This window comes from Microtus pennsylvanicus, chromosome X (genome assembly GCF_037038515.1).
Source record: "Microtus pennsylvanicus isolate mMicPen1 chromosome X, mMicPen1.hap1, whole genome shotgun sequence".
Lineage (NCBI taxonomy): Eukaryota > Metazoa > Chordata > Mammalia > Rodentia > Cricetidae > Microtus > Microtus pennsylvanicus.
The window spans coordinates 30,742,839-30,769,098 of record NC_134601.1 but is presented as its reverse complement, the minus strand read 5'-3'; the positions used below and the strand labels follow the sequence as shown (position 1 = coordinate 30,769,098).

General features: G+C 36.5%; 1 protein-coding gene across 1 annotated transcript in view; it reads right to left on the bottom strand.

Moving 5' to 3' along the window:
* Positions 1–26,260, bottom strand: part of Il1rapl2 (interleukin 1 receptor accessory protein like 2) — a 1,189,456-nt gene that overhangs the window by 1,108,605 nt on the left and 54,591 nt on the right. Inside the window, exon 2 of the mRNA XM_075958150.1 lies at positions 9,788–9,888. Within this exon, the coding sequence (XP_075814265.1) occupies positions 9,788–9,869 (82 nt within the window). The 5' untranslated portion in view covers positions 9,870–9,888. The remainder of the gene's footprint in view (positions 1–9,787; positions 9,889–26,260) is intronic.

Here is a 26,260-nt window from a genome sequence, read left to right as displayed (position 1 = left end):
AAGTGACATATCACATAAACAGCATGCTTACATCATCTAGCAGATATATTAGCATAGACAAAGTAATTTTTTAAGTAAAGAAGGTAACTCTTTGAATAAACCAATTTTGAATTTGTGTAACAAGAGCTTTAAAGTTCATGAGGCTATACTGACAAATGTAATGGGAGAATAAGACAAATCCACAATTATAGTTAGACATTAATAAAAATTATCTGGCTATTTTATTCAGTGAGTATCACAAAGCCAGCAAGGGTGTAAAGACACTAAAAATATCATCAATCACCTTGACTTTAATGATAAGTACTAATTAATATGTAGTAAAAATTAATTGTTCATATGCAGTGTTCACCTATAGAGTATGTCCTAGTTAGCATTATTATTGATATGATGAACACCATGACCTAAAACAACTTGGGGAGTAAAGGGTTTATTTGGATTATACTTCCACATCATTATAGGAAGTCAGGACAGGAACTCAAACAGGACAAGAGCTGATGAAGAGGCCATGGAGGGGTGCTGCATACAGGCTCGCTTACATGGCTTGCTCAGTCTGCTTTCTTACAGAACCCAGGATCACATGCCCAGCAATGGCACCACCCACAATAGGCTCACCCCTCCCCTATCAATCACTAGTTAAATGCACTATGGCCAGATCTTTTGGGGCACATTTTCTCAATTGATGTTCCCTCATCTCAGATGACTTTAGCTTTTGTCAAGTTGACATAACACTAGCCAGCACAGGGTTATAGGCTAAAACAGAACAACAAACAGTTGAAATACTAAATTGTATTTTCTCTAACATACACACAATATAATTAAATTAGAAATTGTAAAAAACAATATATTAATAAAATATTTTATGTTTCAAAAACTAGAAGAAAGTATTTTTAAAGTTTTTACAATAAGGAACAACAGATGCTTTATGAGAAAAATGTGTTTAAGTTGATGTAAACATTTCATGGACGATGAAAGTATCAAATATTATATAGTACTCTAGGAATCAGCACAGTTTTAGCTGGCCCATGTTGACACAGGCCCATGACTTCATCAACTCAGGAAGAAGAGGGGAAAAACACAAATTCAAAGCCTTCCAGGGCTACAAGAATTTATATCTGATGTGAACTTATTCTTTACCACATTTTGTTTTGCTGGTTTGGGTTTTTAGGGTGTGTGTGTGTGTGTGTGTGTGTGTGTGTACTAGCATCTTTGTGGTTTTCATTTTTCTTGCTTTCTTTTTTAAGAGAGAGAAAGAATTAGAGGTTGGGGTGGGGTTTTGGCAGAATTGGGGAGGGGAAATTGTACGACCAAAATACACAATATGGAAAAAAACTTTAAAGAATAAGTTCAAGGAAACTTGGACAATTATTATGACCCTGTTTCAAACTGAGATGAAAGAAGAGAGAGGGGGAGAGATCTGAGATTATAGCTTAATGGTGGAGTACTTATCAAGCTTTCCTACAGCTCTCAGAGCCCTGCAGAGACACAACACACACACACACACACAAACACTAGATAGTGATCCCATTACAGACAAGAGTACAGATACCATCATAGTCTAACTTGGTGAACCAGTGAGGTTCATTAGGAATAATTACAGGAATATGGTAGAGGGATTACTAAAAGAACAAGCAACCAAAAGACAGCTGCATCACCCAGGCTTACCCCAGTACAGATATCAGCTCACTAAAACTAGGAACTTAGGGCACACCGCATAGACTGCAAGCAGCTCAACAGGTTGAAAGCATCCTTTGCAGATGACTCAGTTCTGAATCTCTTCCAAACAGCTTGGCTGGTTTCTGCTTCTAGGCTACTTGCCTGGTCTCAGTCTTCTTTGAAACTTGATTCATCTGATTGTAACTCTTAGCAGTCTATGCTGTTGATAATATTCTTTAGGAGGGATGAACCTGGTGAATCTGATCAGTTTCAGGGACTTTCTGAAGCTATTTTCTGTTGCTTACTTTCAATCTTAACCAGCTTCCCTGTAAAATGGACAGTTTCGATCTTGGAGGAAACTGCTACACAATATCCAGTACCAAAGAAGAAGCTACAATTTTGACTGTTAACATATAATTTAAAACTAATTTAATTTTAAATATAAAATTTTTAAATATCTGAAAATTAAGTAACATGCTTTTATGTAATGCCAGTATAAGAAGAAAATGCAGAAGGAATAGGACATATTTTGACTTACTAAAAGTGAAAACATAATCTATCAAAATTTTTCCTATGCTGCTAAGGTGATTATACCTATAGAGAAATGCCTTTATATAAAAGTATTAAAATCCAGTATATATATTTTACATAAAGAAATAAGAAACAAATTAAATACAAAGAAAATATAAAAGGAATGAAGCAACATCAAATAAACAGCAAAGATCGATAAATCTGATAAATCTCTAAACAAATCAGAAGGCTCAAAAATATATTACTATCAAAATTTGAAGAGAGTAAAATAATACTAAATGATTATGAACAATTACCTGCCAATAAATTTAAAAGTTAGTTGAAATATATGTATCTCTTCAAAATACACAAAGTACCAAATCTGACTTAAAAAGGAAAAGAAATCCATAGTCCTGGATCCATTGTTTTTTTTTTAAAAAAATCAATACATCAAGTTGTTGATGTTCAAGAAACAGAATTCCAAGTTCAAATAACTGTTGAAGCCATCTTATAAATCAAGAGTCATTCTCATATAACCTAATGAGGCCGATGCTACCAAAAAAGTAACTAGACATTCATGAATAAGGCACAGGAATACTCAGCAAAACTAAGCAAAAATATTTTGTGGCAAATATCAAAAGTATGACATATCATGCTGAAAGTTCTTTGGGAGGCCCATACTATTTATTTCTTTTAAAACAGATTGACTTGATGTTTGAAATGTTCGCTGCAATTCATTTGATTAACACAACAAAAGAGAAAATATCTCAACAGCCATGAAAACAATTTTATCTCATTTCATAATTTAAAAAACTCTCTCGGCAAACAACTAGTGTATATGGGTAAAGAATGTATGGCTATTTTAATTTTTGTGTAGGTTTGTAAGGTTTCCCAATAATACTTTGCTTAAACAATAAAGAAACACTAATTGCACTTGTCCTCCTAGAGTCAAACTTCCATGTCAAATTCTTGTTTCCTGCATGAGAATTATTTTAGACTTCTTTCTCTCCTGTGATGTGGGATTTCCCTCTGTATGCTATTAATACCATTGGTGAATAAAGAAACTGCCTTGGCCTGTTGATATGGCAGAACTTAGGTAGGTGGGGAAAACTAAACTGAATGCTGGGAGAAAGGTGGCATAATCAGAGAGAATTCAGGTAGCCCTGCCAGACACAGACACCAGAATTTTACTTGGTAAGCCACAGCCTCATGGTGATACACAGATTACTAGAAATTGGTTAAATTAATATGTAAGAGCTAGCCAATAAGAAGATAAAGCTAATGGGCCAAACAGTGACTTAATTAATACAGTTTCTGTGTGGTTATTTTGGGTCTGAGCTGTTGGGTGTCCAGGAAGCTAACAAGCAGACTCCCACTACACTCCTGCCTAGATATTCTGTACAGTCAACCCCATCAATTACTACAAAGGTCATCATTTAACATTATTCCCATGAAAAATAAAATCTGTACCACTCTATGATCAGGATCATCCATCATTTAACTTGCTGTACCCAACCACCACCTAGGTGATATATATTTGGGAAAGTTTATGAGGATCGTTAACTTGATAAGATTGAATCTCACTATTGAAACAACCCTCTGATCAGGTCTGTGTGATAGTTTCTAGACTGGGTTAAATGAAATAGAAAGGTGCATTCTAAATACAGTCATGAACACAATTCTATTGGTTGGCACCTAGACTGAATATAAAGGAGGAAGCTAGCTGAATACCAACAATCTCTCTCTGCTCCCTGACTGTAAATTCAGTGTGAAGTGCTACCTCAAGCTCCTGGTACCATGACTTCCCCACCATGACAGGCTATGTCCCCAAACTTTACTAAAATAATGCTTCATTAAGGTGATTTTCTCAAGTATTTTGTCCCAACAATTTGAAATTAATGAATACAATACTCCTAGGCACATAACCACACACATTGCCATCTCTATTTATTCTCATTATGTCCTTTCCAGTGATGGCCTTCCTGCTTCTTTCCAGTCCATTCTGGTTCTCCTTGGGTGTAGAGACTTGCTCTAAAGTTTCTAATCTTCTGCAGAATGTCCACTATTGACCTCATCCTTCTCTGGCTCTCCTATCTTTAAAGTTCTGAACTATGCAAGTTCAATGTTGAATCAGTTTTTCTTGTGTTTTCCCCCAGGTGCTTCATATCTGACAAATTTCAATAGGAGTACTTACTTCCAGTTAATACGATCAGTTAGTTAGTTTGTTTTTCTACATTTTATTTTTCAAGAAATACGGGTGGTTTTTTTTGGATATATGCTTATGCAGTACGTGCATAGTGGAGCCCCAAGCCAGAAGAGGACACCCAATTTCCCTAAGACAGGAATAGTTATAGATGACTCTGAGTCACCATGTGGATATGAGAATTAAACTCAGGTCCTCTGGAGGATTGACAATTACTATTAACTTCGCAACCATCTCTCTAGGTCTAAGATACGCTGTTTTTGTTTTACACTTAAAGAATCTTTATAGGAAAAAACTCCACTTGTCTATAAATGTGAAAATACATCAGAAATTCTATTTCAATTTTAATCAGCATAAGTGCACATTTTAAATATTATTACTATCATTTTATATGTATTATTACTATTATTATGCTATGTTATTATTATTTTATGCATTATCACTATCATTTTATAGCCACATTTCAGTGTATGGATATGGTCTAAATATGAATATAATCTTGATAGCTATATGCTATTCCACAAGGTTACTATAATTTTATTACCATTCATTTATCTCTTTAAGATTAAATATTTTTAACTGAGTGAGCTTTCATTCCTTTTCTTTTCTCCCATACACTAGGGCTATTAGAATGTTGTATGCTCAGTAAGAAAGTTTAATATACTATGCTTATGACCATATAAAACCCATTGAATAAGAACTTTAAAATTATTTCCATTTCATCTTCTCCAGTAAGCATTTCATTGAGTGTGATTCAGGCCACACATTCTGACTAATATGGCTAATCCTCTGCCTACTCTCAACTCGCTGCAGACTTTGTCTTTCACTCCAAACCCTGTTACTTCCACTGACCTTGCCAATCATTTCCACACAACATTTCTTTCCTTCAAAGATCTAATTTCCAGGAAAGAACTCACTTTAATTAAAGATATAAAAATACTCAAATGCCAAGTATTAAAATGTTCCTTTAACTTAAAGCAAAGATGGTTGGATGGAAATTTATTCTTGATCTTAGTTCATTGCAGTAAGTTTATCAAATGAAAATTGAAAAGAATCTTGTTGGTATTCTACCTAATTGTCTAATATTCTACTATTAAGTGACATGGTATGAATATTCTTAAACCAGCATTACTTCTAGCCCATGTGTTTGAAACAAAATGTCATCTTTTTTCAAAGAATTCAAAGAAACGTTACTTGATGTTATTCAGATTGCATAACAAGATTCACGAGAGAAGTTACTTTGTTTACACTGGAAAGGAATGAAACTCTCTGGGTTTTGTTAAGTTCATCTAACCTCTATTTCTGCATTTATCATTTGCTTTTATTTATCTCATTGGGAAATTTAAAAGTTGCACATTTCTTGTCAAAACAAACAGGTATCTACTCACTGACAACCAGAAAATTTCATATCATAAATCTCAAATATAGTTGATGTGGGATTCCCCCTCTGTATGCTGTGAATATGATTGGTTAATAAAGAAACTGTCTTGGGCCTGTACAGGAAATAAAGGTAGGTGGGAAATCTAGGCTGAATGCTGGGTGGAAGAAGGTAGAGTTAGAGAGAAGCCACGTAGTCCTGCGAGACAGACACCGGCTTTACCTGGTAAGCCACAGCCTTATTACTAGAAATGGGTTAAATTAAGATGTAAGAGTTAGCCAATAAGAAGCTGGAGCTGATGGGCCAACCCATGATTTAAATAATATAGTTTCTGTGTGATTATTTCGGGGCTCAGCAGCCGGGAAATAAACAGGCCGCTTCCTTACAACATACAGTAATTCTCTTATAACATTGAATTGAATGATTTCATGTAAGTCCATCAAGAAATATATCTGTAAGGACCTGGTATGTACCAATATGTCTTCACATCCTCCTCACTGCTAGAAAGTACATTTTCCCTTACTGATTCAAGTATTTTGGTAGCTTTACAATTTTATTCCGAATTGCGGATCACAGAAAAGTTAATTACTGTGGTCATACTACAGATGAACCGACTGCATGATGACCCAGTTTTCATACAAACTTAAACACACAGTCCTGGAACACTGATACTTTGTCCTCTGATCTGGATAGTGATACTGGAAGAACTGAAGATCAACAACTGCACAACACAGCTTGCAATTTTGTGCAGCCATAACAGAAACAGCAGCAAGGGAACCATCAAAAATCTAAGGCAACTTAAGAGAAGAGCCTCATGTCCCAAATGATAACAACCACATGTACTCTGAAAATATCATTTATCAAGTTCTAAAAACTAGAAAATAAGAATAATTTGAGTGGCCTATTTTTGAGGAAGAATAATTTCTCCAATGAATACTACCAAATTTTAGTCTTAGGTACATGTGTCCTCTACTTGAAACTGGCATTTTTGCTATTGGATGTTGTCAAGATATTTGCCAATGTCCTCCATAAAGCTTTAAGTAAGCTGATTTTAATATAATATACATTTCAAATAACATTATCCATACCCTATATTTAGAAAACAATAATACTGATTGACATTTTGAATATAGTGTGGAGAAGGTAACAAGCTCATATTTGTCCAACCAGCTCTAGTCTTATCTTTCCCTGTGCAAGTTGGTTATACCCACTATGACTCAAAACACTGTCTGGGATATTGTTGTTTTTTTTTCTAAAATTATCACAAACAATAAAATTTGCTCCTATATGTTCTGGGAGTAGACTTTTTTTACAACTAGTTAAGTCATAGAACACTTGCCAAATGTGGATGATGCCTTGGACTCAATCCCCAGCATTGCAAAACAAAACAACAAAAAAAGGAGAATTTTCAATTGTTAAATAATTTCTGCCCATTTTGCAAGGACAGAAGTAGAAAGTTTTATCCCTTGGTCTTCTGTCTGGTGCATAAGAGAAACTCATGTCACAAGAACTGCAACCTTTTCAGTTAGAGGGATTTCTTCTAGAATGAAACACACACAAATGATAGAGCTTCACATCAGGAGCTAAACATTCATGCCTGCTAGTGAATAGAGGCCATAACCATTCTGCTGGCTTCAACTACAGAAAAGGGAAATGAGAACAATAGAAGCTCAGAGTTTCCTTGGAGACTCTACGAAGAATAACCGTGTATAATTGAACCTGGATCACTTTAATTAACAAAAGCAAAGGACATCATAAACTATATGAAGCAAAGTTAAGTGCTAGATATTTATGTAGCATTCTTTAATATCTTCAAAGATTAAGCAACTCAAATCCAACTACTAATATGAGAGTAAAAATATGTATATTTCCTAAATCATAGTAAAGAGATGTGTACTGGTGCAGTGGAGAATTTTGATGGGGGCTAACTAAACAGAAGGGAAGAGTGAGAATACATGCTTACCTCTTTCATCACCTATGGTCCACAAGCATTCCTTATCCATTTTACACCTAATTTTACTGAATAATGAAATTAAACAATATATATATATATATATATATATATATATATATATATATATATAAACTGTAAAGACAAGCACCAGCCAACATTTGCCTATTAGATTCTCCTGTCTGCTCTCTATATACCATAAACAGAAGCAGCAAAATGAAAGAAGAATAACACCGTACATTCAAAACACTCCTACTGCATAGATCTACAGGAAGATTTTCTCCAGTGTCATCACTGTGCTGTGCTAAAGGAAGCAGCAACATGATAGGGGAACAAGAGAATGGAAGCAATAAAAAACCCGAGTGCCTCACCTTAAGTAAATAACATCCTGTATAATGTTTCTTTAATAAAGACAATTGCACTTGACCTCACTGAGTAAAGAAACCTAAGATTCCCAGGAAACCACAAATAACCTCACACTGAACACATGCAAACAAAAAAGCAAAACATTAAGAAGTTGATCTCTGAATGCCACATGTATATCAATTACCTTCTCTCTATGTATATGCTTTAATAGTCTGTCTCTTCGTGAATAAAGAATCCAAAACATTAACAGTTTATGTTGTCTGTTTGCTTTTATTGTGGGTTTTACTTGAATTAAGCCATCACCATATAGATGGCTTTTAATGCAGTTAACTCATTTTCCCCCTTTCAGGCTGTGTTACAGACATTATGACATCACTCACTGAGGGCAAATAGGATCTGGTCCACCAGGTTACATTTGCTAATCAGTAATCCCTCCAAGTGTTTTATTTCAGCAAAGATCAATCTGAACAAAGATTGAAAGTGAAAATGTGACTTGAAAAGTGAAGGAAGGAAAGGCAGCCATAAATGATGTGTCGAGTTAGAGAGATGATAGAGAAAACCTTATACACAAATACAGCATAAAGAGATCCTAATTATTCTAATGTGATTTAAACGCACAAGTCTATAAAAGAAAACACACCAATGTGGTACCTTACCACTACCATTTTAGAAGTATTCAGACTTCGGTATTGGTATTTAGTTTTATGCCTCTATCCAATATTTTTTGAAAGCTTATTAATGTGCTGTTAACTGAAGAGCACTATTAATTAGTTATTTTAATTAGCAAGTACATTTTGACTTCAGAAAATAAACACTAAATTCTGAGTCCAATTCAGGAAATACTGTTTTGAACAGTTAGCATGTACTTTATTGCTGTGATTTTAGACTTAATGATAGTAAACTGAATGAATATAATGGAAATAATGGAATTAGAAGTCAGGGGAAAATCCTGACTTGGCCTTTTGTTTTGATATGATAATGCATTCTTCAATGCCTTGGTAGAATGATTATATTCAGAAAATCAATTGTTAAAACCTCATTCATGCTTTGTAATTATAACTAGGGTATGTAATCAAAACTGAAAGACACATCTCCATATGTTATTAAACAATGATTAAGTTTTGATTGAAATATCTACTGAGGACAGCTAATCTCTTAGTGTAATCATGATTGGCTGCCAGACAGCCATGTTCTAGAAATAGGTGTTTCTACTCAAGAAAATTTCTCTTCAGGAAATTAACTACTGTAATTTTAAATTAAATGGTTTAAATGTCTTCCTATTTGGGATTCTGTTCAGATATGGAGAGCTAAAGCTCACTGTTAACTTTCAAAAGCATCTCTTTAAAGTATATCACTGTACATCCAATCACGAGGCACAGGATGGATACTTTTTAAGGACATCCTCTCTTCTGATTTATAAATGTTTGCTCCCAGGTGGTTACTCACCAGCAAATGTAACCGACTCTAAATAACCCTTTAATATTTTGTAGTCTGCTGAGAGTATACTGGTCATTGAATTTTAACAAAATTTCACTGGTTTCCAAACATTTTCTCAGTGGTAGGCAACAAACTTCATTTTTATTTTGGCTGCTTTCCAGAAGACTAGAATGCAAGCACTTCAATTTAAAGACATTCCTCGCTAAAGACACAGGTGGCCGATGAATGTTCACAAAAAAAAAAAAACAACACATTTTGACCATATAGCAGGAAGTCGACAGCAACTTACCAGAATTTCTTTTTGATATCATCTTCAAATTTGTACTGACTGCAGAACAGATCACCAGGGCCAGAAGAAGTAGCAACTTCATTGTTCACGTTCTTTGGCAGCTGAGACACAAAACAAAAGAAAATAAAGTTTGAACCACAGTTGTAGGACAATGGTTTGTACCCTGTCAATTGTATTTTAATAAAATGCTGATTGGCCAGTAGCCAGGCAAGAAGTATAGGCAGGACAACCAGGCAGTCACTAGAGGGCGGGGGGGGGGGGGTCAATGAGAACAGGAGAGTTCTTGGAAGAGGAAAGCTTATTCTGCAGTCATGACCAAGCCACAGAAGAAGCAAGATGTGACTGCCTTGCCGAATAAGGCACCAAGTCATATGGCTAACATAGAAAAGAGTAACGGGCTAATGTAAGAGTTAGTTTAGAACTAATGTAGACCTCTGTGCATTTTTGGGGGGCTAAATGGCTGTGGGACCTTGAAGGACAGAAAACCTCAGAGAACAAACCACACAAACACACATTTGCCTCAATGAAACTGCATCTATAAAATGATGTCCTAATCTGAAAATCTAAAATCTTCTGAAATTCCATTCAGGATGTTTAATGGGTAAAGTCTACAAAAGGATTCTAAAAATCTAAAAGTCCTAAATATGGAAAATTGTTGGTTCCAAGCATTTCAGATAAGAGATACCCAAGATTCTAGTGTATTTTTCAAAGATCCAGTGTTGAAGTAATAATCTACTGACATCGGGCTTTATGTTTATGGAAATGGGAGAACATTTAAAAGCACAGAGTTAAATCTTGTGACAGTTCTCAGCATAAAACTTCTCAATGGTTTCAACTAGATGTATAATGAAAGCTGAATTCTGTCCTTTTGGCTATATCTGAGAACAAGAAGATAGGCTCTTTGGTTATTTCTTTGAACTTCCTTCATCACATTCTTTTTCTTTTTCTTTCTTTTTTTTTGGTTATGGCCCAATTACTAGATTTTCTCATTTGGCTATAGATTAAGACCATTTATTTCTCATGCCATTTGCCTTTAGCCTGCATGCCTTCATCCATCCCTTCACCCTGAGCTAATCCTCCCTTACCTTCATGAAGCTAATTTCCAAATATCCTACAGGTGTCAGACTTCCAGACTTCATCAGACTAATAAATTTTAACTATGATTATCTTGCTTACTCTTTTTCTCCTTTGTTTTTTCTTTCCCTCCCTTCCCTATAAACGGGTCTCACTACTGTTCTTCGTACCTCAGACTAGAGTTCCATGTCCTATAGGACTGTTCACCTTCTTCATTAGAATCATCAGAACACACAGCTCTTTTCTTGTCACATCTGTGACAAGATGACAGTTTATACAGCAGTGACACATTCAAAACTGAATAGCACGAAGTCTTCAGCATTTGGAAAGAAAAGGTTTAAAAACAAAGACAAACAGATGAAAAAAACAGCCAACCAAACAAACAAAATAAGGTGAACTTAGAAGGGGGTAGTGTTCTTAACAGGAAAAGGGAGAACTCTCCAGCACTATCAAAGGTATTTTGGAAAAAAAAAGTATGTTATGGTTTTGCCCAAAGTGAGCTAAGACTCTTTAGTTAATTTTGAAGCATCAGAAGATGGGAGGTATTGTGCCACACAGGGTTTATCATCAACCCAGGATAGAAGATGGCAAAGAAGGTGGAAAGGTGAAAAATAGTGATCATCAAAATAAAAAACATGGAAGAACCCCTGGGTTTGTTTTCTTTTTTAAATTGATCTGTACTTGAAGGAACCAACTTTACCAAATTATAAAAGTATCAGAGTGATATGAAGTACTGGTTGTGATTCTATATTTCCAGAATTCATCTCAAATATCCATTTGATATAGAAAATTCAGAAAATTTCCAGAGTGTGGCTACTAGCTCAGCAAACCAACATAGCTAACTCCTTGTTATAATGCTCCTGAATCACTAATAAACAAAGAGGCCTGCTAAGGAGAAGGAGTTGATTACCTTTGCAAGAGGACAAGAGTTCACCCCTACTTATTATCATATATTCTGGACTTCTACAACCCTGCTACAGGGATGAAGAATCCTAGGAGACACAGAGTTCTGGAAACTGCTAGATGACAAGGGGACTAAACTACTTTTGTCTACTCCCAGCACAGAGAAGACAAAATTTGCATCCAAATGTCCAAGTTAGTGTCAATAAATTGGCTATTCTTGCCAGAAGCCAGATGTGTGCACAGGGAAGGAAACTTAAAGGATGGTACCCGTTCACAGTCTATCATTCCAACACCCAGTGGAGAAATTTGGGGAAGCCACTCATCACCAAGCTATCATAGAAACTATATGATTATTCAGTGTGCAAAGGAAAGCAATTATGTCCAAACAAAGGGAAGAGACACACCATACCTAATGTCTTGTTTCCCCATTGCTCTTCCCTAGACAATCTCTTTCCAAGACATCAAAGAAAGGACAAGGGTATCCAGAAGAGGAAGGGAACACCATACACCTTCACAGACTCCGAGACACTAGCATCATATGTTTAGGCTGGTGGTGATAAGGGAATTATATTGCTATCAAATAGTGGTTTGGTGTTAATAGAGACAAAGGCCCTAAAGTGTTGGATGAAGCTTATCCAACATCTTGAAAAGTTACAGGATCACACTGACATACTTACCAATATTTTTGTCTCTCAGAAGGTAAAGAAAAGTAGAATAAAACATAGCAAGAGGCACCTAATAGGGAAGTAATAATCTTTCATATTCTAATAAGTTGAAACATTTAACGATTCAGTTACATTCACTCATTTTCTTGTCTTTGTATACCTCTTGCCTATTATAAGGTGTCCTTCAAAAGGGAAGTCACTTAGTCATTACCTATTGTATCTTCAGCCCTTAATATAGAGCTTGACACAAAGCTGATAATCAATAAAACTTTAACAAGTAGAACACAAGCCCTATGCAGATATGATTAAGTGTTCAAGATTTCAAATGAATAAAATGTTTTAAAGACATTATTCATTTGTTTAAAATAATCTTTTATCTAAAATATGATCCTCCACATATTATCTCTAACTTATTTCCTATTTTCATGAACACCACTAGTGCCCTATAAATAATCTCTTGCCCCTCTCTATAGTTACTCTGCAGAAGTCTTCCTCGGTTTTATTCCTGCCATTGAGTTTTCTGATATAAATGCAGCATGACCAGAATAGGAGGTAAAATGTAAATGCTACATTAGTAATGTGTAATGAGTAACCGTTAATCACGTGTAAGAGTTCTACGTTCTGTTCCCTCACTCTTTGCTATGCTCCATTAAGAAGTGGAGTCAGTCCTTGGTGTGTGCTCCATTTGTGTGCCTTCCCACTATTCCACTCGCAAGCAGCATTTTCAAATGAGCATCCTGAAACTTAACATGTGTCTTAAGTGTCCCCCTATTGAAGAATGCAAACAAAACATCTGAAAAGACTTGTAAGTGTTCAGTATATACAATATATTCATTCTCCATAGATCATTGCAACAAAATGTCCAGCTCAGAAGAGGGTATTTGTTTTAGAATTCCAAACTTTCCCTGGACCTCATGCCTTCTCTAGCTCTTCTGCCTTTCCCTCCTATTCATTTTAATTTTTTTTTATTTTAAAAACAACCTTTATTTTACATACCAATCCCAGTTCCCTCTCCCTCCCTTCCTACTGCTCCCTCATCTTCTCTCCACCCCACCCCCATCCAATCCTCAGAGAGGGTGAGGTCTCCCATGGGGAGTCAACAAAGTCTGTCACATCACTTGAGGCAGGACCAAACCTTCTTCCCTATATCTAGGCTCAGCAAGGTATCTGTCCATAGGAAATGGGCTCCACAGAGCCAGTTCATACACTAGGGTAAATACTGGTTCCACTGCTAGTGGCCTCACAAACTGCCCAACCCCACACCTGTCACCCACATCCAGAAGGCCTAATTCAATCCTATGCAGGTTCCTCAGTTGTCAGTCTGGAGTCAGTGAGCTCCTACTAGCTTGGGTCAGCTGTCTCTGTGGGTATCCCATCATGGTTTTGACCCCTTTGCTTATATTATCTCTCCTCCCTCTCTATGACTAAACTCCAGGATCTAGGCCCAGTGCTTAGTTGTGGATCTCTGCATCTGCTTCCATCAGTTGCTGGATGAAGTTTCTATGGTGACAGTTAAGGCAGTCATCAATCTGATTACACAGGAAGGTCAGTTCCGGCACCCTCTCCACTATTGCTTAGGGTCTTAGCTGGGGTCATCCTTATGAATTCCTAATAATTTCCCTAGTACCAGGTTTTTCACTAACCCCCTAAAGGCTCCTATTTAAAACTTCAATAATTTCTAGTGACCTTGATTAAAAAAAAAAATGCCTCACGTCTGATTTAACTCCTCCTGCAGTGCTCAGCTTTGATTTTTGCTTTACCAGTTTAACTATGCTGGTTAAATTTATAAGATCTAACAACGCTATCCCACTCCAAAGCTATTATAGCTATAATTGTATCTTCACTGTTTCTATCTGAGAGCTATCTAAAAGTTACATTAACTTTCCCAGAAAGGACTATTTAATGATTTTGATATCTTATAATTAGTGAGCCACAATGATTATTTAGGAGAATCTTTAAGAATTCATTCAGCAAATAGTCATGTGCTTAAATTCCCAAAATATATAGAATATATCCAGTAACTGATAACTCAGTATTTAAAAGCAGCCTAGAAATATTTCTACCTTTTAAATTATCTTTCTCTATTCTTGGTGAAAGAAAATATTTACTATTTGACTTTAATTAGATAAATCATCATTGGAATAGAATAAGCTTATCCCATAATTAATTCATGCATTCTCGTTTCTTTCACCACTCATTTAAGAGCAATGAGGATTAAGAGACTGACCTGGACACACACACACACACACACACACACACACACATATATATATATATATATTTAACAATAATTTTTCAAGAGCCTGTGGTAAACTGCATTTTATACTTAGGAATTTATTGAGGATTTGTGTATTTCAGACATGTATTACTAATCTGTTATGTAGTATTGTGATCTTTCAAAAATTCATTTGGGCATTAACATCATTTTACTTTTTAAGAAAATAACAGTTGTGACTTAGCCAAAACCATGACATTATAAAATCATAGAAAGGGGGGGTTTGACTTTATGTCTGTATGATCAAATCAAGATGTTTTAATGAGTAATAAATTATTTTCCCTTGACTTTCAATGCCAAAACAAGTCACAAGATGATAAGCTTCGTATCCTGAGGATTAGGAGGTATAACCCCATTGTAGAGAAGCGTCACTAATACAGCACTTAGTCGAAGGGAAGGCAGTGAAGATCAGCCTAATATGTTAAATGGTAACGGCAAAGAAAGTAAGCGACGTAGTTTGCAGCATGTTCAACGGGTGATTCAGATTTCCCCTCAGAAGAGAAAATCTGCCAAACTGCCAATTCATACAGTCAGAGAGAAAGGCCAGTGTAATCAATCTCCTTGCAGTGTTCATCTGCAGCAGCAGTCAGCCTGAAATATCATCATTGATCAAGGAATGTCTTAGGACTGACCAGTGGGCTCCAACCATACGGCTCCACACATCTGTTTAAATAATAAAAGTGTCAGAAGCAGTTCAAGCTTTCCCATGGAAATCTAAGGTTTACTGCATTATAACTTTCCTCTTGGTGATTTTACAACCAGCTTACTGTTGTGTGAAGAAAGTGTATAGGAGCATACATAATACCTACTATGATGGCAATTTTGCTCCTATCCAATTATTTAGAAATTACCTCTCTCCCCAAAATAGTCTGTTCTCCCCACTATTGTCTTAAATATGCAATATTTCTTACTCCTATAGTTTATATTCCCCAAGAGAGCTTTGTGTTCATTGATTCCCTAGGTTGGCACTCAACCCCAGTCCCCCAAAACCCATGTGCAAAATTGTAAAGGAGGAAGATGGTAGGACAATGGCTAATGAATTCATTACTATTTCTTTCCTTAGAGTACCAAATTCTGATATAAGTAGTACTCTCTTGACTAGAGAGTCTTTAAGAATGTAATAGAATGTAATTGAACTAAATCTTTTGACAGATGATTTGCAATGATGATGTTATTCTCAGGTGACATCCGGGCATAGTTTGCAAATTGCCTTCAACACTTGCTTCTCTTCCTGCTTAAAGTGCCAGACATATTGAGTTTGTAGTTTGTGCTCATATTGTAGTTCTGGAACTAGAACAAGCTTAATTTATGGATATATGCAGACTGAAAATATCATTAGAGAACACATTGGAATTCTCATAATATTACTATCAGGGAAATTTTGGAATCATCACAGCATTTTCCCATCATCTATTCTTATGAATATGTGGACCATACCTACATATATACAAATACACAAAGCAGTTAAATAATTTAAAAACTTGTTATATCAATCCCTTGACATTTTCTAATTCTGTTGTTAACAACAATGAAATCTAATGATTAGAGAGAGAGGGTGATAAGGCCATATTGAATATCTAATCAGAAAGAAGAGACACAGTAATATTCATAAAATTCTATTTATAGGAAGCAAAGCTGATTCACAATAAGACTTACCAACAAGACCACAATACTTATCTCATTCAACTTTGAACCAATCATGAAAATTCTTATTCTCTTCATTTCTATCTATCTTATCCTCAAGCACTTTCTATCATTTGAAAACAGCTGCATGAAGTGACAGCTGACTCTGTTGATAACTCTAGTAGTTGGAAATTGAGGTAAAAAGAGACATGGAGACGAAAACCCAGAGCCAGAAATACAAATTTCGGAAAATGAAGTGACAGGAATAAACAGAGATAGGACACAGATGGGAAGAAAAATATACATAGAGAAGAAGAGAGATATATAAAAGTTAAAAGAGAGAAAGAGAAAAAAATCTAATAAAAATGAACATCCAATATGTTAGCATACGGCACAAATGGTGACAAGTTAAAAGGAAGGAAACAGTCACTGCTGGGAGAGAGCAAAGGAGACATAGTACAAAGAGATGGACACTCGGGGACTAAACTGTAATAACTCAACATGTATGGCATAGAAATTCTTCTTTTCAAACAGTGGCAATTTGATTACAACTCTCAGGTTTTAACGTCTAGCACAGTCCTCAAAAAATGAAAATTTCACTTCTGTAACACTCCTTTTCAGCTGGATGTAGCCAAGTAATTGTGTCTGACAATTAATATATGACCGAAAAGGATGCACGTGAAAGGGCTTAGTAATATTTTACAGTTGTTCCCATCAGCAAACTGAAAAGTAGTAAGCAAAGGGTCTTGCATGCTATCCAGACAAAAAGTGAATCATTATCACTTCGATGTAATATTTAAATCATTCACTGTCCAACACATTGCTCGATCAAAAGAGTATCAATATTCTTCCAAATATGTAGCTTACAGTTTTATATACTAATAATGGTATTATTATACAGCATTTTGGAAGGCAATGTGATAATATTCGATACACTTTAAATGTACTTAGAAACTTGTTTTCTCAGAAACTACTAAATAACTCCATAAAGCAAAGAAAACCAGCTTACAAATCACCACCCCAAAGAACTCAGACAACAATGAGGACACTAAGAGAGACTTACATAGATCTAATCTACATAGGAAGTAGAAAAAGACAAAATCTCCTGAGTAATTGGGAGCATGGGGACCTTGGAGGAGGGTTGAAGAGGGAAGGGGAGAGAAAGGGAGGGTAGCAGAGAAAAATGTAGAGCTCAATAAAAATCAATTAAAAAACCAAAGCCTAGCATATCAAGTTGCAGTAAGACTTTCCTTTGCATTAAAGTCGGGCACGGCAATTTCGTATGAGGAATAGGTTCCCAAAAGCCAGACAACGCATTATGGGCAGCCCCTGCTCCCAATGTTAGGAGACCCACAAGTAGACTGAGCTACACATGTGTGTAGAGGGCCTAGGTCAGTCCTATGCAGGCTTCTTGGTTGTTGGTTCAGACTTTGTGAGTTCTAGGATCTAGGTTAGTTGTTTCTGTGGATTGTATTGTGATGACCTTGACCCTCTAGCTCCTGCAATCCTTCCTCCCTCTCCTCAGCAGAATTCCCCAAGCTCAGCCTAATGTTTGGCTGTAGGGCTCTCCATCTGTTTCCATCAGTTACAGGGTGAAGGTTTTCTGATGACAACTGGGGTAGTCACCATCTGATCATAGGAGATGGCCCATTCAGGCTATATATTCACTATTGCTCGGCTGCTCTCCTAATATTTATGGCTCTTTGACTTTAGGCACTTGTTGTACTTTATGGCCTCATTGTGAGTGGTGGAGTCATGGAAATGGTTCTGGCCAACTACCTGCAAGTAAAAATTTCAGGCCACACCACTTATTCATTTGTCCCTGCGATGCCTTATATGGCTATCTTTATGCAACTGCAGCTGGTACAGTTCCCCATGATGGTTGCTCTGTCACCTTGAGTTGTATAATGACCAGTCACTGTGCAGAGCTTCCTGTCACAATGCTACATAAATGAGAATTACGACTATTGTAAATACACCGAAATTTGGGGATTGTGACAACACCATAGTTTAAATTATCCTGAGACAACTGAAATGTTATAATCTTACATTAAGGTGAACATTACACTTTCTGGGCATGTTAACCTTGGCAAATTAATATGACGCCTAGAAGAGCAAATAACTACCTTCATAGAGAATACAAAATGCAAAGAAACCATTGCATGGCATAATCTAGATTCAATATAACCATTCCAATCTACTGGCCAGGGATATCTCATTATACTGCACTCTACTCTGTGTTTCTCAGATACGGCAATGTTTATGAATTAAGGGTCTGTGGTAAGCCTGTACCAATCAAGTCAAAGCCCACCCATGCCATTTGCCTACCAGCATGTGCTAATGCTGTGCCTCTCTGTAACATTTTAGCCATTCTCATAATATTTCCTTCTTATTATTTCAGTTACAGTGATTTGGTATTAGTGATCTGTGATGATAATGGAATTTTTGTGAGGTGCCATGAACTGTGGCCACAGAAGAAAGTTAATTGACAAATTTTCTTGCTGCTACACAGAGCAGTCATTCTCCCTAGGGTACCATTATTCCTTGAGACACAAGAATATTGAACATAGGCCAGATAATAATCCCACAGTGGCTTCTCATAATGAAATTCAAAGAAAATAGTCCCAAGTCTCTCACTTTAAATAAAAAACAAAAATCTAGATATTCTTGCACCAGCTAGACAGATTATGAACACAAAGTTAAAGTTCTTGAAGGAGACTAAGCATGTTATGCCAGTGAATTCCACGAGTGATATGACTGTGAGAGGGTTTCTTGCTGAAATATAGAAAGTTTAATGGTCTGGAAAGAAGACCAGACTGCCATAACATTCCCATAAGCCAATTGCGTCATCTGGAATGAGGCGTCTGTTCTTCAGTTCTGTGAAAGCTGCAAGAAATGAGGAAGTTGCAGACAGAAAGGTTGACGCTTGAAGAGACTAGTTCTTCAGATTTGAGTGAAGAAATTGTCTCCATAATATTAAATTGCAAGGTAAAGTAACTAGTGCTGGTGCAGAGGCTGCAGTAAATTATGCAGAAGCAAAAGATGTAGCCAGAATCATGGGTGAAGGAGACTACACTAAACAACAGATTTACAACATATGCTAAAGAAAGAGGCTTTTATCGAGAGAAGATGCCATGTAGGACTCACCTGGGTGGAGTCTTACTTTTGGCTTTTTGTTCATTTGTTTTGTTGGTTTTTCTTATTTGTTTCTGCTGCTCAGATAAATCATTGATGACACTTGGGGAAAAGGGGGCTTTATTTGCCGTACAAACAGTCCATCTTCAAGGGAATCCAGGACAAGAGCTAAAGGTACGACTTGAAGCAGAAACCATGGAAGAATGCTGTTTTCTGGCTTGCTTAGTTACTTTCCCTATACTGCCTAGACCCACCTGCCTAAGGGAGCCTTGACCACAGTGGGCTTGGCCCTTCTGCATCAATTTGCAATAAAGAAAATGCCCACTAGATATACCCACAGGCCACTCCAATGGAGGTGATTTCTCAGTTGAGGTTTCTTTTTTTCCATGCATATCAGGTTGAGAAGTAATGCTAAGAATGATAGCTATGAGAGGATGTCAACATATGGCTTCAAGGCTTCAGAAGTCAGTCTGATTTTTCCATTAGGAGCTAGTGTAGCCAACAACTCTGAGTAGAAGACAGCGTTAATTTACCATTAGGAAATTCCTTAGGTTCCAAAGGATTCTATACACCTTAATGAAGTGAGGATAATATATCTGCTTATAGTATGTTTGAATGAGTATTTTAAGGTCACTGTTGAGATCTACTTCTAGGAAAAACAAGGACAACCTTTCAAAATCGTATTGTCAATTGCCAAATCAACTGGTCACCTAGGAGTTCCAAGGAAGTTATGCAACGGCGTTAACATTGTTCTTGTGCCTGCCACCACATGCATCCACAGCTCTTGGATCAAAGACTGCAGAGCATAGGTGGAAAGACTAAAACTTCAATAGATAATGATGCTCTGATGGATACAAGAAAATAAAAATGTACATCTCCTGGAAAAGATCTATTTTTTTAGATACCACTATAAACATCAGTGACCCAAGGAAAGAGACCAAAATCAAAGTAGATTAAATGCCCTTCTGTTAGAAGGAGTTTCAGAGAAGTTAATTCCAGCCTTCATGGATAACTGAGGGATTTAGTCATTTGGTGTATGAAGTAACTATAGCTTTGGAAGAAACAGCTATAATTAAAGCTGGGACCTAAAGATGTGGTTGGATTGCTACAATCTCGTGGTAAAAAGTTAAGAGCTGTTTCTTATGGATGAGAAACAAATTAGTGGTTTCTACTCCTGTTATACACAGTGGGAACATGGTGGAAATGACAACAGATGTATAACATCTCACAAATGTAGTAGAAAAGGCAGCGGTAGGCTATGAAAAAATTCAAATTTGAAAGAAGTCCCACTGTTGGGAAAGTGCTGTCAAACAGTATGGCACACTATAGAGAAATCTTTCAAAGAGAATGAATCCATTGATGTAGGAAACTTTGCCATGCTCTTATTTTAAGAAATTGCCATATGCCACTCCAACTTACATTAACTGCTACCGTAAGTCAGTAACCATTAGCATCAAAGCGAGATCCTTCACCAGAAGAAGGCTTATGACTTGCTGATAGTCCAGATAATTGTTGGTGTTTCATAGAGAGAAAGCATTTTTAATTAAGGCATTTAGGTGGCCTTTCAAAAGAATGCATTGCCATATAGGACACTGTAGAAATAACAATTAAAAACATTGAGGAGAAAGTAAGTTATTCACTTTCCTTTGAGAGTTGCTTTGTTTTCATCATCTGAAACTTAGGCCACAAGGCCTACAGGGTATGCCTGTATTTTAAGGGTAAAAATTATTGGCTTTTTTTTGCTTGTTTGTTTATTCCAAGTACCACTGAATGCAGCAAATAGAAGACCAACTATACTTGAATATTAAACAAAGAAAAATTTCCCCTGAACCCATGGTTGTTGCTATTTCCTATGAAATATCAGCATCTCTGTTGAGACAGGGAGGCAAAAATCATGTATATACCTTAAAGATAACAACTAGGTTAAAAAATATGGGGGCATAAAGTGAATCAAGACTCAGAATAATCCTTTATACTCCTCTGGGAAAAAGGCTTTAGACAGGAGAAATTTTCCAAAATCGGTAAGTAGAGCCGCAAGTTTAGAAAGAGACTTTATTAAGCATACGTGCAGCAGAAGAGAATGGGACAATGAGAGAAAACACAAAGTCTGGCTGCTAGGAAAGAGAGATGGGACACACATGAAGCACGGGATCAGAGAAAATTGACTTTTAAAAATAAAGTATTGTTTTGTTCATCATTAGACTGGAGACAAAATAGGTTTGGAGAAATAATGTTATTTTTCATTTGGTGAATAAGAGATGTAAACAAACTTTAAATGATGAGAGAAAGGACTCAGAATAAAGGAAATAATCAAAGAAAAAAAAAGAACAGAATTGTTCTAGACTGTAAGAATACCAAAGAGATGAAGAAGTAAACATTTTGAGAGCTAAAAGTAAAGGTTTTGCCATGTACGGGGGACTCTGCTAGCTTTTCTTAGAAATGGAAGATAGAAGTTTATAGATCTTGTGGGAAATTAGCACCTTGTGGATTTTCCATACTATATCAAAATAGTCACCAAGTTTATTTTGGAGAAAGGAGAAATGACATTTTAAGAAAGGACAATTAGATCATGGCGTTCTCTTAAGGTCACCATTAACTTTTAGCGACTGCTTTTTATTTACTTCACTTTAATCAGAGCTATTTGACTGCATATCATATACTTGAACTTCAATTTTCTGTTTTAATCCACTTAACTTTTTCAGCAGGAATCTAGTGGGAGTAGCTTAAAAAGAACTTTTGAAGTTTATCATGATGTCAAAAATTTTTTCTAATACCATTAATCCTTATATTTTTTTCCTTTCTACATTCTAGTCAACTGAGGTTTTGCAGTACTTTGAAGCACAACCTAGATGCCCCTCAACTGAAGAATGGATAAAGAAAATGTGGCACATTTACACATTAGATTACTACTCAGTGGTAAAGAAATCAATGACATCTTGAATTCTGCATGCAGATGAATGGAATTAGAAAACACTATCCTGAGTGAGGTAACCCAGACCCAAAAAATGAATATGATATGTACTCACTCAAAAGTGGATACCAGCTATAAATAAAGGACATTGAGTCTATAGTTCATGATCCTAGAGAAGCTACGTAATAAGGTGAACTCAAAGAAAAACATATATAGACCCACCTAGAAATTGGAAACAGACAAGATCGCCTGACAAAGTTGGGAGCATGGGGCAGGGGGAAAAGGAAGGGGAGAAGGGAAAGAGAATGGGAGAAGGGGAGGGTTGAAGAGAACTTGAAGGAATGGGATAGTCGAGATGGAGGAAAGAGAGATTTGAGAACAAGGAAAGAGATATCTTGATTGAGGGAGCCATTATGGGGTTAGCAAGAAACCTGGCTCTAGAAAAATTCCCAGGAATCCACAAGGATGACTCCAGCTAAGACACTAAGCAATAGAGGAGAGGGTGCCTGAACTGCAGTCAGACTGATGATTATCTTAAATATAACCAGAGAACCTTTGTCCAACAAAAGATGGAAACAGAGGCAGAGAACCACATTGGAGCACTGGACTGAGCTCCCAAGGTCCAGTTTAAGAGTGGAAGGAATGAGAATATGAGCAAAGAGATCAAGACCATGAAGGGTTCATCCACTGAAACACTTTACCTGAGCTAATCAAAGCTCACCAACTCCAGCTGGACTGGGATGAAACAAGCATAAAACCAAACTAGTCCCTCTGAAAGTGGTTGACAGTTGTATGGCTGGGGCAGATTGAGGGGCCACTGGCGGTGGCACCAGGATTTATCTCTACCGCATGTACTGGCTTTTGGGGAACCTCTTCTCTTTGAATGTATACCTTGCTCAGTCTAGATGTAGTATCCAGCTCTGCCTTCTGTATCCACACTAACTCATCTTCTAGGCTAAGGCAGGCTTCACTCCCCACTGATGTTCTTTGTGGTCATTCCGTGGTACTGGAATCTCCAAAACGCTGGGGTCTTCTGTTGTTTCTGGACAGCATTTTCTCCAATAGCCTTTCACTGGCTCTCTTTATGGTACCAAGCCTCAAATTTTCTGCATGACCCAAGAACCTCAACTCTTAGTGAGGCTGCACCTTCATTAATGGCTTCTCCTGCCCTTTCACAGGGCCAAGCCTCAGTTGATCACCATGACCCCTTCATGCCTTCAAAACCAGTGGCACCTGGATGACTCCTACACTAGCAAGTTTGACTGCCAGAAAAAGGTACAAACTTGGCCACGCCTATAGAACACAATTCTGGGTGCTGGCTATCAGGAAACACTTCCCAGGGAAGAGGTAATGATGCAATTATATTAAATGTCAAAAATTAAAAAAAACAAATTTAAAAAATATTTTTAAGGTAACTGAATACTTCTGTATGTTTATACAATATTTTCACTATACATCCTTTAGTTAAAGGACATTTACACAATTCCAATTTTATTGTCATCAAATTAGAAATGAACACAGATTTGCATGTATCACTGTCTCAGAGTATGGGGTCCTTTAGGTATACGATAAGGAGTGATGTAATGATTTTTAGTTTTTTGAGAAACCTCCATGTTTATTTCTGTAGTTGCTGTACCAGTTTGCACTTCCATCAACATGAATGAGGTCTCACCCTTCCCCACATCTCCATCAGCATTTGTCATCATTTACTGATCAATAATCATTGTGAATTGAGTGTATGGAAAATCAAAAAGTTTTATCTGCATTCCCTCATAACTAAAATTGTTGCACACTTTGAAAATGTTTACCAAATCTTTGTATTTACTCTTTGGGGAATTCTTTGTTTCTATCCACAATCCATTTTTTAAAGTTGGGTTGTATTTTTGAATGCTTAATTTTTGTGTTCACTACACATTTGAGATACTTATTCTCTTCCAGATGAATAGCTGGCAAATTTTTCTGAATTATAAAACAGAAATAGTGTTGCTAAAGTAACCACACACTGAGGATACAGCACAAGTACAAACATTATGGAAATTAATCTGGAAATCTCTACCCCACTGACCAGAATACATAGTGTTACTATATTCTATGCAGGCTTTAGGGGTGAGAAAAGTATCAACAATTTTATTCAGCTGTGGATTCTGAGTACTACAATACTGATCACTCAGACACGATATTTCCATCGAATAAACAAACTGAAAAAAAAAAACTCATGATCATCTCATCAGATGCTGAAAAGTCTTTCGAAAAATACAACATCCCTTCATGATAAAGGTCTTAGAGAGAACAGGGATACAAGGAACATACCTAAAAATAATAAAGGCTATATACAGCAAGACAATAGCTAACATCAAATTAAATGTAGAGAAACTCACAGGGATCCCACTGAAATCAGGAACAAGACAAGGTTATCCATTTGCTTCATATCTAGTCAGTATAGTTCTTGAGGTCCTAGCTAGAGCAATAAGACAACAAAAGGAGATCAAGGGGATGCAAATCAGAAAAGAAGTCACACTGTCACTATTTGCTGATGATATGATAGTTTACAAAAGTGACCCCAAAATTCTACCAAGGAACTTCTACAACTCATAAACACCTTCAGTAACGTAGCAGGATACAAGATTAACTCAAAAAAATCAGTAGCCGTCCTTTACACAAATGATAAAAGGGCTAAGAAATCAGAGAAACATCACCCTTCACAATAGCCACAAATAGCATAAAATATATCTGAGTAACTCTAACCAAACAAGGGGAAGACTTTTATGAAAAGAAGTTTAAATCTTTGAAGAAAGAAATTGAAGAAGACACCAGAAAGTGGAAAGATATCCCATGCTCTTGGGTAGGTAGACTTAACATAGAAAAATGACAATCTTACCAAAAGCAATCTACGGATTCAATGCAATGCCCAGCAAAATTCTTCACGGACCTCAAAAGAACAGTACTTAACTTCATATGGAAAAGCAAAGAACCCAGAATAGCCAAAACAATCCTGTACAATAAAAGAACTTCTTGAGCCATTACAATCCCTGACTGCAAACTCTACTACAGTACTGAAAACAGCCTGGTATTGGCATACAAACAGACAGGAGGACCAATGGAACCAAATTGAAGACCCAGATATTAATCCACACACCTATGAATACCTGATTTTTGTCAAAGAAGCAAAAATATAAACTGGAAAAGAGCATATTTAACAAATGGTGTGGGCATAACTGGATATCAACATGTAGAAGAATGAAAACTCAAGTCCAAATAGATCAAAGACCTCAACATAAAGCCAACCACACTGAACTTCATAGAAGAGAAAGTGGGAAGTACACTTGAATGCATTGGCACAAAAGATCACTTCCTAAATATAACCCCAGTAGCACAGACACTGAGAGAAAAAATTAATAAATGGTACCTCTTAAAACTGAAAATCTTCTGTAAGGCAAAGAACATAGTCAACAATACAACATTCCAGCCTACAGAATGGTAAAATATCTTCATCAACCCCACATCAAATAGAGGGCTGATCTCTAATATATACAAAGGACTCAAGAAATTGGTCATCAAAAGAATAAATAATCCAATAAAAATGGAGTACCAACATAAATAGAGAACTCTCAACAGAGGATTCTAAAATGAAGGAAATGCTCAACATCCTTAGTCATCAGAGAAATGCAAATCAAAACAACTCTGAGATTCTATCTTACACCTGTAAGAATGGTCAAGATCAAAAACACTGATGACAACTTATGTTGGAGATGTTGTGGGGTAAAGGGAATACCCCTCTATTGCTGGTCAGAGTGCAAATTGATACAATCCCTTTGGATATCATCAGTATGGTAATTTCTCAGAAAATTAGGAAACAACCTTCCTCAAGACCCAGCAATACCACTTTT